This window comes from Tinamus guttatus, unplaced genomic scaffold, assembly GCF_059628265.1.
Source record: "Tinamus guttatus ecotype Peru unplaced genomic scaffold, ASM5962826v1 Tinamus_guttatus_pri_ptg000530l, whole genome shotgun sequence".
NCBI lineage: Eukaryota > Metazoa > Chordata > Aves > Tinamiformes > Tinamidae > Tinamus > Tinamus guttatus.
The window spans coordinates 4,050,001-4,065,080 of NW_028289064.1; the positions used below are offsets into that span (position 1 = coordinate 4,050,001).

General features: G+C 42.7%; 1 protein-coding gene across 1 annotated transcript in view; it reads left to right on the plus strand.

The window, feature by feature from the left end:
• MASTL (microtubule associated serine/threonine kinase like) overlaps positions 1-10,884 on the plus strand; it is a 15,348-nt gene extending 4,464 nt beyond the window's left edge. The window contains exons 6-10 of the mRNA XM_088534016.1: positions 1-713; positions 2,630-2,768; positions 5,821-5,934; positions 6,025-6,126; positions 10,526-10,884. The exon at positions 1-713 is cut by the window's left edge and continues 526 nt beyond it. Coding sequence (XP_088390142.1) covers positions 1-713; positions 2,630-2,768; positions 5,821-5,934; positions 6,025-6,126; positions 10,526-10,683 — 1,226 coding nt within the window. The 3' untranslated portion in view covers positions 10,684-10,884. The remainder of the gene's footprint in view (positions 714-2,629; positions 2,769-5,820; positions 5,935-6,024; positions 6,127-10,525) is intronic.
• Positions 10,885-15,080: the final 4,196 nt, after the last annotated feature.

Sequence of the window (15,080 nt, forward strand, 5' to 3'; positions counted from 1 at the left end):
GTTTGACAACAGAAATTCAGTCTTTAAGGCTTCGTGATGAGCTACAAGAGACGTGCAAAAGCAAGGAACAAATTAAGGGCGCTATTGGTAGGCAGCAAACACTGGATAAATCAGTTACTCCACTAATAGCTAAAAATCTTATGTGTGACCTGGATGCAGACTGTGACAAGAATGATAAGAAGGAGTATATGAACTCTAGTTTCTTAGGCATGGATGATGAAAAGCCTCTAGGAATCCTCAGTGCAGACTCTGATTTGTCCTTTCCTGAAATGTCTGTTACAGAGACCCATTTAGAAAAGCAGCTCTTAGATTTGGATAAAAGTGTTAAAGACATCTCCTTTGAAGAACCAAAACCTGAAGATGTGCTACCAACATCTCCAAACTTGCAAGGTGCTTCACAAAATGGAGAAGAGCATGTTGTCCAGGATTGCAGGTTGTTGCATCATGCACAGGATAATGACCAAAAACATGCGACAGAAACTCGCCTGGAGACAGTGTCTTCTCCTTCAGAAAACATGGTGAAAACAGTGAACCTCTTCAAAAGAAATGCTGTTGCTTTCCGAAGTTACAACAGTCCTATTAATGTATCCAATGCATCTGAGCCATGTAGTATGGCTTCCTTGGATATGATGGATTTTTCACCTGCTTGTAGTGGATCTTACCCCGCAGCTATCACTCCATTACAGAAAGGAAGACCTCATAGGGTGTATCAGGTCTGTAATGAGGCGTGCAGAAAATCTCTGTACATTAGGTAGTAATGATATGAAATTCTCCTCTTGCTTGGTTACTTAGAAAAGTGAGTGGTCAGTAGTCTGTCAAAAATGACTTGCACTGGCAGGCTTGGACTTGCTGCGCTTGTGTAGCCAAAACTGTTTTCAGTAAGAGCTTAGCAATACCTGCTGTTTGCCTCTGGTTCCGCGAGCAGCTGCTTAGGCTGCCTCTTACAGAAGTCCTTTGCTTTTACTGTGAACAGGTAAAGAAACCCAGTGTTTTGTCACAACCTATTTCTGGCACAGTGTTACTTCCTGAGGGTTATTTTAGATTTTCTGATGAAATGGAATGTCTTTCACTTATCTTCCTGAATCCTAGTGTGGTCTGTGAAAGCTTTTGGATTGCTGGTAACCCATTTTCTGCCTGCTCTGTGTGTGTAGGTGTTTCCTTTGGGTAGAATTGCTGCTGTGATGGGTGCTGCCAAGTGCCCCTTACAAGCAGATCATGAAGACTGATGCAAGCAGTAGCAGCTGCCAGTATGCTCTGAAGATTTTGCTTTAGTGTTTGTCATATTAATAATAAATAAAATCCTACTGTTTTAAAATAAATTGGACCCCTAGATGTGAGGCAGGTATAGGTGTACTTTACAATCTATGCTTACTGTTTTATTCTAGTATAGATTTACAAAATGTTTGTCCAGTTGCTTGAGTTTGAGTTGTAGGATTTAAAGCTGTTAGAGAAAACGCTGAACGCTTTTTAGTACCTAAGTGAATAATTTAATGTACCAAAAGGAGACATTCAGAGCAGTATTTTGGGAAAAGTCTTTTTTTTTTTCTTTTTTTTTTTTCTTTCCTTCTGATGGCCTTGTCTCAATTGCTTGCTTATATTCACCATAACATTTTATTCACTATAAAACTTGCATTCAGCTGAAACAGCATCAGGATTAACATGCACTTCATCTGCTGTTAAATGGATAAATGACTGATGGCATTAAAGTATATAAAAAGCTACCCTCTTATTTAAGTTTGAAGTTGGAAGTATTTAAGAGTGTCACAAAATAGTACCATGGTAGATAATTACATATTTACTATTTCACTAGTGAATTCTGCAGCCTGTATTAGGAAATGTGATAACACAGTGATCTGTTGAATTGAAGACAAAGTTTAAAAAACAAACTGTACCCAGATCCTCTCTTTGTCTTTCAGCATACCCTTGAATCCAATGCAACTGCTAAATATTTTAATAGCATCTGTAGGCCATAATGGGAAATTCTACATTGCAGTCAGCCTATTAACAGTGAGAATTTTTTGATCCACTTGCAGCTTTGCCTGTGTTGTCTTCAAATTTTATACCTGATTACTCTCTGAAGGCTACTGTGTAGTTGTAAACAGCAGTGTAAGTCTAAATGGGCAGAATTTCATTGAAAGTCATTATGCAACTCCCAGAACACAGCATAGATATCACAAAGCTCGTTCAATATCTGTTGAGTATATTTTATAGGCAGTGAATGATATTCAGGCTTCTCCTTATTTTACGATCATAGTTTGACACAATATACTTGCTTTATATTGGCTAATATTGAGAACTTGATGCTAAAATTAAGTCTATTTTGGCGTTCTTTTTAGTAAACAAGTTTTTTTTTCCCTTTCCTCTCTCCCTGATTCCAAGTTAGAAGGGAATGTTGTGTGCTTTCTTTAAGACATGAATTGCATGTTTATAGTAGGCATTATTTACCCTCAGGCTAATGAGGTAGCTGGAATCACAATTCATACGTGCTTGGGAATGTACATTTTTGTAACACGCCGCTGACTTTAACTTAAGTCTCAACTGTCCCTGTGCCATTAGGGGATGGGGCAGGGGTTTGGAGAATAGGTCTGGTTTGATTTGACATCTGAAGTCTTTCTTTGCATGCCCGAAGACACCTCATCAGGGAGATGCTGGCACACCGTACAGGACCCCAAAAAGCGTAAGAAGAGGAGCTGCACCTGTAGAAGGTGAACGTATCTTGGGGACTCCAGACTACCTGGCACCCGAGCTGCTTTTGACAAAGCCTCATGGTAAGCAATGCAAACTCTTTGAGTTACAAATACTTGCGGGGGGACAGTGTCTTTAAAGTACTTTAAAACCTCAATTAGTTTTTTTTGTTTGTTTATTTTTTGTTTTTTTTTTTTTTAAATATCTAGAGCTTAGTGTCTGCCAATACTACCTGTTCCAGTACTGTGTTTGCCAATGCTGATAACTCAGTAGCTCCTTAAATTTTATTTTTGCCCATAACCAGAGGCTTAGGCTGTCTGACATAATCTTTCCTGACACTAATTTGATGTATCGGAAACCTCAAACTTAGGCAGTGTGACGCATCTGCATGGCTTTGGAGTCACAACTTGGCCATTCTGTGCGTTCTTAGAATTTTCTTTTTGTAACTTAGTCAAATTAGTATAAAAGGATCATGTTTCCAATTGTCAAGCAAAACGTATTCCACATTTATTGATATGGAAACACTATGTGCAGTCAACCCAGTTTACAAAATTGCCTTAAAATCAGTTCTTGAAGTTATTTTATGAATTCTATTTAGTACTGTGACAGGATCTCTCATGTGATGAACAATACTAGCAATCAAGTATTTCTTTCTCAGCACAAGTACATAAATTTCGTAATTTCTGCATAAAAAAACTACTGAGGTCAACAAAAAGGCTGAAATATTTTCCTGCTAATTTCAAAAAAAATCAATGACAGAGTAAGCTTGTTATATTTACAATCTCACTTTTTCCATTGCAAAAAGTATACTTGTAGGTAATCTGTGTGTTGGTAATTTATATTTGTATTGGTAATTTGTTTTGGCAGTAGTTTTACTGATTATGTTGTACTACCTATGTACTATTATTGAATCTTCTTTGAGAAATGGGAAGATCACTGATCTGGGAAATGGGAGAGCTCTGCTGTGTATAACTAAGGTTAGCTAAAACTGCATTAATATATTTAAAACTTGAATGTGACAACTAAAGTAGTTTGACTATTGTTTAAAATTTTCATTGAGGAATCTTGGATATTTGGCAGACATGAAAACTTGATAACGCAATGTAATCAATCCTATGCAGAGAATAAAAACTTAGTTTCAAAACAATTTTCATGCAATTATATTTTCAGGACTTCAGTTATAATTTCAAAGGATTTGCAGATTCCTTTGAATAAATAACAAATTTCCTATTAACTTCAGTGCAGCCAGGATTTTCTGGAATTGAAACTTAAAACTTGTATTCACTAAATACTTCTGAAGTCATTAACTTGCTTATAAATGTAGCTGTAATATTAAAATAGTTTTGTGACGTTATGAGAACTTATTCCTGTTTGTAACTTATATTTAACATTAATGTTTTATCTTATTGCTGAGCTACCAGCTTAAAGTCTTCATTCCTATGCCTTCACTCAGAAAATTGTACCTAAAATATTTACTGGTGTTTAGATTTATTAGGCTGTTTGCAGTAATTGTAATGTACTTTGTTATCTTTTCATATGCAGGATCTATGACCTCTGGTGAGTTTGCTTTGTGCTATATAGAAAAGGCGTGTTCAGCAGAACTATGAACAGTCAAAGTATAATTAGATCACAATTTCCAAGAAAAAAAAGTTTGATTAATGCTGTTTTGTATATGGAAGTGTATGCCCAGTATGTGCAGCACGTAACGTGTGATGCTTCCAAAAAAATGCAGGAAGCTTCAGTATCTCTGTGACTAGGCTATCAGGAGTCACACACTTGAGCTCATGCTTCAGGAGAAAAGTCAGCATGTGCTGCTCTTGGTGACTTTTTGTAACAGGAAATAAACCAGAGACATTTTTCTTATTACTTTCTTTCATGTTTATGCAGTCAGTTGGAATCAGTTTGTACATGTAACAGAAGATTCCAATGTGTGAGACCAATGTGAGACTGTATTTCTGTTTCTTGCTTCATGTTAATAGATGAGGAGAGGGGGCAGGGTAGGATTTAGTGTTAATTAGAGTTTAAGGGGGAAGTTTCTGCTGAAACCTGTTACACTACTTGGTTTGGAGTTGTGATCTTCTTAGACTTTGCTAAAGCTGAGAATATTTTGTCTAAGCATCCAAGTATATCTAACAATAGTGGATGTGACCTCACTGCTTTGAAATGCTTAGCTTGGTGGGATGTTCTTACTGCTGTAACACACTGCTTTAAAAGTGTGTTGGATTATTTTTAGTTGCAGTTGTATAGCTCGGTTTCCAGACATTCCGGGATTTAGTCAAATGGACTTTTTGAAATGACTGAAAAATTTACTTTTTTATGTTAAAGTGACTTAAAAGGCGACTTAAAGCTTTTTTATATTTTTGTTTGTAATATCTGTACACATAAGCAAAGAAAAATACTCTTATATCTATTTTTTTTGCAGAAAGTGTCATTCATTCTTTATACAGTGGAGGTAGCATGGCTTAAAGATGCAGAAAGCTTAGAGTGCATGCGGTGGTGTTTGGGGTTGCTCTGCCTGCTTGTTTATAAGTGGATTAATAAGATTGGGCAAAAACTGGAACCTGGGGAAGCAAAGCTACTTAAAGGCAAGAAAGTTTGTGACTGCACACTGTAGCTACAGGGACTGTACAAATCAACTTGAATGCAATGGAGAGTAATGCCAGTTCCTCACATGATGGTTTGTCTCCACCAGCTGTCCTCAATATTTTGGCATAGATTTTGGATGAATGAAAATCAAAGTTCAAAAGCTTGAGTTCTTGGAGCCTTGTCAAAGAAATGAGAGAAAGGAATGGGATTGTATCACGGAGCATTCACCTGAACTCTAGTGATGTTCAAGTGTTCAGTGCACAGAACAAGCTCTTAGAGAAGGCCACCTGTGAATCCTTTCTGGCAGGTGTTGATAACCCTGGGACTATAATGAATAAAGGAGCAGACTAGGGGAGTGGGTGGAAAAAGCCCTTAATATATCTTTAATCCTAAGAATGAGTATTAAGTAAAACTTTTCTTTTTAGAGTTTTTAATTTTTTTTTTGCTATGCTTAGTCTTCTAATATTTGCAAATACCATTCTGTGTGGCAAATACAAAGTTTATTAAGCAGCTTCATTTTATTTAATGGCCTGGATTTCTCCTATTCAGGTTCTGCTGTCGACTGGTGGGCCCTTGGAGTTTGCCTGTTTGAGTTTCTAACTGGAATTCCACCTTTTAATGATGAAACACCAACACAGGTCTTCCAAAATATTTTAAAAAGAGGTAATCTGTTTTAGTACTTGGGGAAGCATCTTCATAACAAAGTTCATTGCATGGTTTGAGTTACTGGCTCGTTTGCATCTTTGCTCACAGATATTCCCTGGCCAGAGGGTGAAGAAAAGCTGTCTGAAAATGCCCAAAATGCAATAGATATTCTTTTAACAATTGACAGTGCCAAGAGAGCTGGACTGAAAGGTTAGTATTGAACTTATTTCTTGTGTTCTCTACACATGAAAGCATTCTCCTCCTAAAACTTAGACTAATAAATGTTAATGCCTGTTTAGGCTCCATATACAGTGTCAGCACAATTAGGGAGTTATTCAACTTCCTGTGCTTCTTGTGACAAGGTTTTACTTTTCCTCTTTCGGCAGATAATGAACTTTCTTTACCTTAATGCTTTTTGCTATGAACGTTTAGTATCTGACATACCAAAGTCCACTATTAACAAATTACTACAGCAGGCATTTGGGGAATCTTGGTATAATTAATTTTAGGCATGTAATCAAGGTCTCTGTGGCTTGGAGAGAAATCATCCTGAAGAAGAGAAATCAAAGGAACTATTTGAGGAATCTGTATTTCTACACTGTATAGAGAACATGGAGTTAAACAGTGGGAGCACTTTACAAAGTGTGTGTGTGTGTGTGTATGTATTTCCCTTGTAGAGGGACTTAAGCTCCCTTGCCCTCATAGTAGGGACTATATTTCATGCAGTTTGATAGCATGGAAGAAAACTTACTGCATGAGATTTCTCCCTGTTTTTCCAATCTTTGAGAAACCTGCCCAAGAGATCATTGAACAAGGAAATTATTATGCAAGTGATTACTCATGAAGAGTAAGCGGGAGGAACTGGAGCTCTGTGTGCGGTCCCAGTGTCATGATCTCATTGGAATCAGAGACATGGTGGGATAGCTCACAGGACAGGAGCGCTGCCATGGAAGGCTATGTGCTCTTTAGGAAGGACAGGCTGGGAAGGCGAGGTGGTGGAGTTGCTCTTTATGTGAGAGCAACTGGAATGCATGGAGTTCAACCTGGGGGTGGATGATGAGTGAATTGAGAGCTTGTGGGTAAGGGTGAAAGGGCAGGCTAATGTGGGAGTCACTGTGGTGGGTGTCTGCTACAGGCCACCTGACCAGGACGAGGAAGTTGATGAGGCCTTCTATAGTCAGCTGGATGTTGCCTCATGGTCACAGGCCCTGGTTGTCAAGGAGGGCTTCAACTACCCTGATGTCAACTGGAAGGACAGCACAGGCAGGCACAAACAGTTCTGGAGGTTCCTGCAGTGCATTGATGATAACTTTTTGATGCAGGGTGTGGAGGAGCCAATGAGGAGAGGTGGGCTACTGGACCTCGTGCTAACAAACAGAGAGGGACTTGTAGGAGATGTGAAGGTGGGGGATAGCCTCAGCTGCAGTGACCATGAGCTGGTGGAGTTCAGGATGCAATGAGGAGGAGGCAGGACTGTAAGTAGCCTTGCAACAAGGGACTTCAGGAGGGCCAACTTTAGCCTCTTTAGAGACCTCCTCGGAAGAATCCCATGGGCTAGAGCCCTAGAAGGAAGGGGGGCCCAAGAGAGCTGGTTAGTTTTCAAGCGGCACTTCCTCCATGCCCAGCAACAGTGCATCTCTGTGTGTATGAAGTCAGGCAGAGAGGGCAGGAGACCTGTGTGGATGAGCAGGGAGCTTGTGGCAATGCTCAAGCAGAAGGCGGTGGTATACAGAATGTGGGAAAAAGGACAGGTCCCCTGGGAGAAATACAGGAACGTAGTCAGGGAATGCAGAGATGCGACAAGGAAAGCTAAGGCACGTTTGGAACGCAATCTGGCAAGGGATGTTAAAAATAACAGGAAACTTCTTCAACTATATTAACAGCTAAAGGAAGATCAGGGAAAACGTGGGTCCACTAGCGAATGGGGTGAGTACCCTGGCTACGAATAACACAGAAAAAACAGAGTTGCCGAGTGCCTTTGCTTCGGTGTTTACCAAGGGCAGCCCTTTAGAGTCCCAGGCCCTAGGGACAAGAGAAGAAGCCTGGAGAGAGGAAGACTCACCCTGAGTAGAGGAAGATTGGGTCAGAGAGCACCTAAGGAAACTTGATACCCACAAATCCATGGGCCCTGATGGGATGCACTCCAGAATGCTGTGTGAGCTGGCGGATGTCATAGCTAAGCCGCTCTCTATCATCTTTGAAAGATCCTGGAGAATGGGGGAGGTGCCGGAGGACTGGAAGAAGGCCAATGTCATGCCAGTCTTTAAAAAAGGCAAGAAGGACCCAGGCAACTACAGGCCAGTGAGCCTCACCTCAGTCCCCAGAAAAGTGATGGAATGGCTCATACTGGCCGTTGTCTCCAGGCACGTGGAGGACCAGAAGGTGCTCAGGAGTAGTCAGCATGGATTCACCAAGGGGAAATCTTGCCTGACTAACCTGATAGCCTTCTATGATGGAATGACTAGCTGGATAGATGAGGGGAGAGCGGTGGATGTCGTCTATCTCAACTTCACCAAGGCTTTTGACACTGTCCCTCACAACATCTTCCTGGGCAAGCTCTGAAAGTGTGGGATAGATGAGTGGACAGTGAGGTGGGTTAGGAATTGGCTGGATGGGAGAGCTCAGAGGGTGGTGATCAGCAGCGCAGAGTCTATTTGGAGGCCTGTAGCTAGCGAGGTCCCCCAGGGGTCAGTCCTCAGTCCAGTCCTGCTCAATTTGTTCATCAATGACCTGGATGAAGGCACAGAGTGCTCCCTCAGCAAGTTTGCTGATGATACCAAACTGGGAAGAGTATCAACCCCAGAGGGCTGCACTGCCATCCAGAGGGACCTGGACAGACTGGACAACTGGGTGGTGAGAAACCTCATGCAATTCAACAAGGCCAAGTGCAAGGTCCTGCACCTGGGGAGGAATAACCCCAGACACCAGTACACAGACACAGGCTGGGGACTGACCTTCTGGAGAGCAGCTCTGCGGAGAAAGACCTGGGTGTCATGGTGGATGCCAAGTTGACCATGAGGCACCAGTGTGCCCTTGTGGCCAAGAAGGCCAATGGGATCCTGGGGTGCATTAAGAAGAGCATCTCCAGCAGGTCGAGGGAGGTGATCCTGCCCCTCTACTCAGCCCTGGTGAGGCCGCATCTGGAGTATTGTGTCCAGTTCTGGGCTTCACAGTGCAAGAGGGATGTGGAGCTGCTGGAGAGAATCCAGCGCAGGGCTACAAGGATGATCAGGGGCCTGGAACATCTGCCCTATGAGGAGAGGCTGAGGGAGCTGGGCCTGTTCAGCCTGGAGAAGAGAAGGCTGAGAGGGGATCTAATCAGTGCCTATAAGTACCTCAAGGAAGGCAGTGAGGAGGATGGTGCTGGCCTCTTTTCAGTGGTGGCCACCAACAGAGCTAGAGAAAACGGCCACAAACTGAAGCATCAAAACTTCCACAGGAACATAAGGAAAAAATTCTTAACTGTGAGGGTGATGGAGCACTGGAACAGGCTGCCCAGAGAGGTTGTGGAGTCTCCTTCTCTGGAGATCTTCAAAACCCACTTGGACGCAGTCCTGTGCCACGTGCTCTAGGTGACCCTGTGTGTGCAGGGGGGTTGGACTAGATGATCTCTAGAGGTCCCTTCCAACCTTAAGCATTCTGTGATTCTAAGAGATGAAAGGCTAGAAGACAAAATCAGGCCAACTCAGATTAGGGAAGGCCCACATTTATAACTGTGCCTGATGCCAGATAGGAATTCCTTGGCTTCTTAATGTCTCTCAAAAAGCATCTAAGGTATTAATTTGAGTGTGTTTTAATGAGGTTAATAGTAAGGGCAATAACTTGTGTAACAAGATGAAACACCTAATTGCCTGGGATTCACAGCAGTTTAAACTGTGTGACATAATGGTTTCTTCCAGTCCAAAGTTCTAGGAAAATGTAGAGGGGCTTTTCCCCCTAGCTGAAAAATAGCTTCTCTCCTTGATTTGATCAAATTAGCAACGCAGCCTTCGTCGTGGATTGATGATTTAATCGTCAATGCTAATCATCAAATGCTATGCGCCAGGAAGTCTGCTGGGCAAAATGAACAGGACAGGGAAGTCCTGGAGTAAAAAGTTTCCAGTTTGGTTGGTTATCCTGCCTCCAGTAGCTGGGAAAGAGGAACCTGATGGTCTGTGGTAGTTTGACTATTGGTGACTTTTAACCTCTTCAGTACGGAGGTAGGAAAATGGCAAGTGGCCTGTGATGGAGGGTTGCAGTGATTTCTGTATGGCCTTGCTCAACCCAGGATTTTGACAAAAACTACAATCAGGCTTAGTTTAAAATGTCTGTGGTGTCCAATGATGAAAAATGTCTCCTGTGTGACAGCCCCTAAGTACCTCTGAGCCAGTGTACGAGCTGTGTAGAATATGATCTCTGGCAGGGAGAAGGAAGTTAGTTGCTGTGTCAGTAGTTTGATCTCACTGAAACAGGGGATATGGATAATTACAACCTAATTGCAGCTGAGCTTGAGCTTTGCAGGAGAGAGAAACAGAGCAAAACAAGTGACAGTTTTTCATCACATGAATGAAGTGACTCTGGGTCCTGGACAGAAGGAAACTCCTAATGCTTGTATGAACTTGTGTTTCAGAGCTGAAATGTCATCCCCTGTTTCATGGTGTAGACTGGGATAACCTACAGCATCAAACTATGCCTTTCATACCTCAGCCAGATGACGAAACCGATACCTCTTATTTTGAAGCTAGGAATAACGCTCAGCACCTGACTGTGTCTGGATTTAGTTTATAGCATCAAGATAAGTGATTTTTTGCACACTTACAGGTTGTCCGATAACACTAGTTTGGTCTTGCTAAGTTTTCTTGCCAAATTTAGAGTGTTTTAAGTGATCAATCTGCTTTTACTATTGATTTCTTTATTCTAAAGCGAAACTACTGTACAAAATTTAGTTGGTATCAAGTGCCTTTGTGCTACTTCTTATTTATCTCACTGCACCTTACTGAGAAGTCAGAGTGTTGTATTTCTTTAACACTTTACTTGGCAAAACATTGTTCTTTTGTTCACTGTTTTTAACCAATGTGTAACCATTTAGGAGGTGGGGAGCTCTTCTATTAATAGGGGATGCTAACTGCTTTAAATACAACCTAGCTACCTGTTGTTCAATGTAGTCCCATCTGAGACCTGTCCTTTGGAACCAAGTTGAATATATGTCCCTTATGCAAAACAGATGTCCCCATGCATGGAGGGAAACTAAAGTCTTAACACATTGTTGCAATACCTTATTTCTCTGCTTACCTCACTCCAAGAAAAGTTAAAACGGGCACTGTTCAAAGTGAACTCGACAGTAGGTGTCCTGTCAGTGTTGCAAAGCCTGCCAATAGCTCTACTGCTTCTCATCTTTGCTTAGACAAATGGGGTTAGGAAAAAAAAACCTCGGGCAATTCTCCTAGTCATACATTCTTTGTTGACATTGTATTGTAACCACTTAGAACAGACTTGGACTTGAGGAAGGACTTCAGCAGCAAACACTTTAGCAGTTATTTATTTTGAATAGAAAGCATGGAACACATGTGCGTGAGTTCTTCATGTCAGATGTTAAGAAAACAAAAAAATCACCATCCTAGTGTTAGCTGATGAGTGAAGTATTGTTGATATTGAAGCTGCTATATATTAAAAGACTACAGTGTACTGCAAGTTAATAGACTATATTGTAAATTCACAGACAGATTTTAGATTTCACTAGAACCTGAGTTATCTCTTTACAGTGTTAGACTTTATAATTAGGGGCAAAATGCCTTTTCAGTATGCTTCAAAATGCAACATGAGAAAATCTGCATGGGGTTAGATTTTAAAAGATTGTTGTAGCTAAAAGATGATGATTTAATTTTTGTTCTTTTTGAGTTGTCTCTTTGAAGATTTTTATTTTCCAGGTTTTTACCTGTTAGTTAAAAGATCGCAGGTGCTGGATGGTGCTCCTAGCCCCACTGGCTTCATGCCGCAAGTCTAGAAATTTGTTTGTGACTCTTTCAGACTGTTTTTCGGACTTTGTGAATTCACGTTCCACAGCTGGAGCAATTGAGTTGTCCCTTCCTTGTATAGCTTCCTGGAACATGAGACTTGCTGAATGGGATTTTGAGTAAAAAATCCCTAGGTCCTCTAGGTTTCTTGCTTGTCCTTTCAGGTAGCTAAAAAAGAATTAGGAAGGGAGGGGGGAAAATCCTAACTTCTTTGAGGTGACAAAAGAGCTAATTGCCAACAGTTCCAAATGCTGGTGTTACTGTGCACATGGTCTGGAGCTGGGATTCATCATATAGAAGGAGAAGTTTAGAAAGTTGCCAGACCTGGTGAACTTTCTCCCTTCATTAAGGGGTCAGCTTCTGAAAACCTCTAAATGTGCTGAATTGCTACGTGAGAGGAATGAGGAAAGAACCGCAAGGCGTGCGTTGCAGAAGCATGAGCAATAGAAGACTGATGAGAAGAAGTTCTTTAGCATGACTTTGTATGAAAAATGCAGACTTCTTCGTGTATTTGGAATGTACTGACCTCTAATGAAAAATCATACCTTACTTGAAATACTGGCATTTTATGGTTTGGAAAAGCGTCTTGTGAGAATCAGTTTTGCACTAAGGAAAAATCCTTTATAAAGAACATGTAATGAAATTATGTAAGCTTAACCCCAAGGCTGCTGTGATCAGTAGCTTACAGGTGGTTACAGCATTTCCCATTTTGCAGTATAGTGCATTCACATTATTATTAAAAAATATTTCAAGCAGTCAGTGGCTACTTATCTTCAAAGAGAGAAAAAATCAAATGTAGCAGTTAAAGACTAAAGCTTCTTCCTCTTAGTGGCTACCTCCAGCTGTGGAATATGACTGGGCAGCCAGCTGTGACCTGGTGTGTTTTGGAACGCCCAGGCTTCTCTCTGTGCGCGTGTCCTGCACACAAGCACTGGGGCTTCCTCCTTACCCCGGGGGCAGGTGATCGGCTGTTACCTGGGCAGGAGCTGAAGACGGTCCAGCTGGGCTGTGCAGCACGAGCAGTCTCGGCAGCTGTCACCAGCTCCAACTTGCTGTTAAGCTGGTGTATGTGTTGCACGAGGCTGGGAGATGGAGGTGCTGAAGTGTTGATGTGTTTGAGGGAGTAGGTTCCAGTCTCAGTGTGATCCGGGGTCACCTGTGGTCGCTCTTCCAGCAGACTTTATTCTGTTGCTATCCATTACCTTTTCAAAAATACATACTTTGCACTCTGTCCTATATAAAATAAAAATAAAATAAGTACTGCAGTCTTGCTTCTATTTCTGTATTTTTGTCTGAGTATTAGCTCACCAGGGTTGGTTTTCTTTAGAATCTGTCTTGTCTTTAAACATGTTAATCTATAAAGGGTGAGGTGGGGGAAAAGGATACTGTTCTGCTAGAGATAAGGGAAAATACTATTAAAGAAACACATTGCACTGTGTGGTGTGTGGACAGCTTATCTAAAGCCCTTGGATTGTAGAGAAAGAATGAAAAAACTTCTGCAGCTTCTGCATTTTTATGGGCTGAGCTAGCAAGCTCCTGTGCTGAACTTAATGCTATTATCTGCATGTCTGCATTATCAAAACTTCTCTGTTCTCTGCAGATCAAAATCTCTGCGCTATATTGTATTCCTTAAGTACCACTCTCTTGCCCTCTCTCTTGCTTTTTTGGTCAGTAATAGCATAAAGGTGGCACTCACAAAAAATGAGGATATGCAGAGCCCTACCAGAGGACAAGGAAGCACTTTCCCAGAAGTACGTGGGTCCCACTGCTGCCCTTCTCCAGAAGAGCTTGTTTCATTCTAAGCTTTTGCTTCTCCCCAGCCCTGGGAGACCTTCAGCTCCTCCTGGCTCTCCCTATTGTGCTTGCAGGCCAGGGGCAGGAGAGCAGGGCCTCCTTCTGAGCTGAGTCCTGGCCGTGACCCTTCCTCATACACAGGAGCCGCAGTGAGTGGCTCCGGCTCCCGCAGCGCTTCCTGTGGCTGGGAGCAAGGAAGAGCCAGGAGCCACCCCTGGGCACCCAGCTCTGCTGCTTTCCAGAGCTGCATCCAGCGAGCGCTGCGGTGGCCTCTGCACGGCCTCAGCCCGAGCACTCCCTGTGGCGGTGAGAGGAGTGTGAGGCACCAGCACCATGACAGGGTGACCTGTGAGGGGGCTGCCCTGCGGCTGCTCCGGCACTGCCCTGTGAGGGGGCGGCCCTGCGACCACTCCAGTGCTGCCCTGTGAGGGAGCTGCCCTGTGAGGAGGCTGCCCTGCGGCTGCTCCGGCACTGCCCTGTGAGGAGGCTGCCCTGCGACCACTCCAGTGCTGCCCTGTGAGGGGGCTGCTCTGCGGCCACTCCAGCGCTGCTCTCAGGACCAGCAGCCCTTCCAGGGAGAGCTGCACTAGGAAAAACGTGCGCCAGGTCTCACCCTGGTAACTTGTGTCACTGCCTCTAATTAAGGTTGTGTCTCTTCAGGCTCTAGCAAGTGACAGAGGTGGTTTTCTGTACCCGCCAAGAAGTGTCAGCAGGCTGGAGCCCTGAGCAGCGGGTGGCCAGCCCCAGGGTGCCGCAGTGTGAGGCACCCGTAACTCGTGTCTCACTGGGCTTTGGTTCGGCCTGTGTGGGGCTCCTCGTACAGCTGAAGCAGCAGTGTGCAACATCTGCTCAGCAGCACAAAAACTGAAGATTACGCATAGCATGCTAAGGGACTGAGTTATTGAGATAGGAATAAATAACAAAGATAACAGCTGCCTGCATGATTTCACGGGGAGGCTAACAGGTAAGCGCCTGTGCTAAAGTCTATCCTGCCTTTAAAAGCCAGATACCTAAATATGGCCGTGTTAGGAAGGGAGAGAGGTGGTCTGTAGTGCTGCTTAGTAGGGCAGGTTTTGTTTTTTATCATGATTAAGCTGGAATAAACTTCCTAACTTCTATCATTTCACGTTATTATATCAAATACTAGGGGAACTTTGAACCACTCATTTCACGTTATTATATCAAATACCAGGGGAACTTTGAACCTCAGGCACCAATGGCTTCAGCAGATGACAGAGCTCCCCTTACAAAAACAGCCTGGCACAGACCCGAGCACATCAAACCCTCGGATTATTGCAGCAGTCTTCAAAGATGGTCTTAGTTTATTTTTTTAATTCAACTTTACACACACACACAAAAAAGGAGGGAAAAATCACT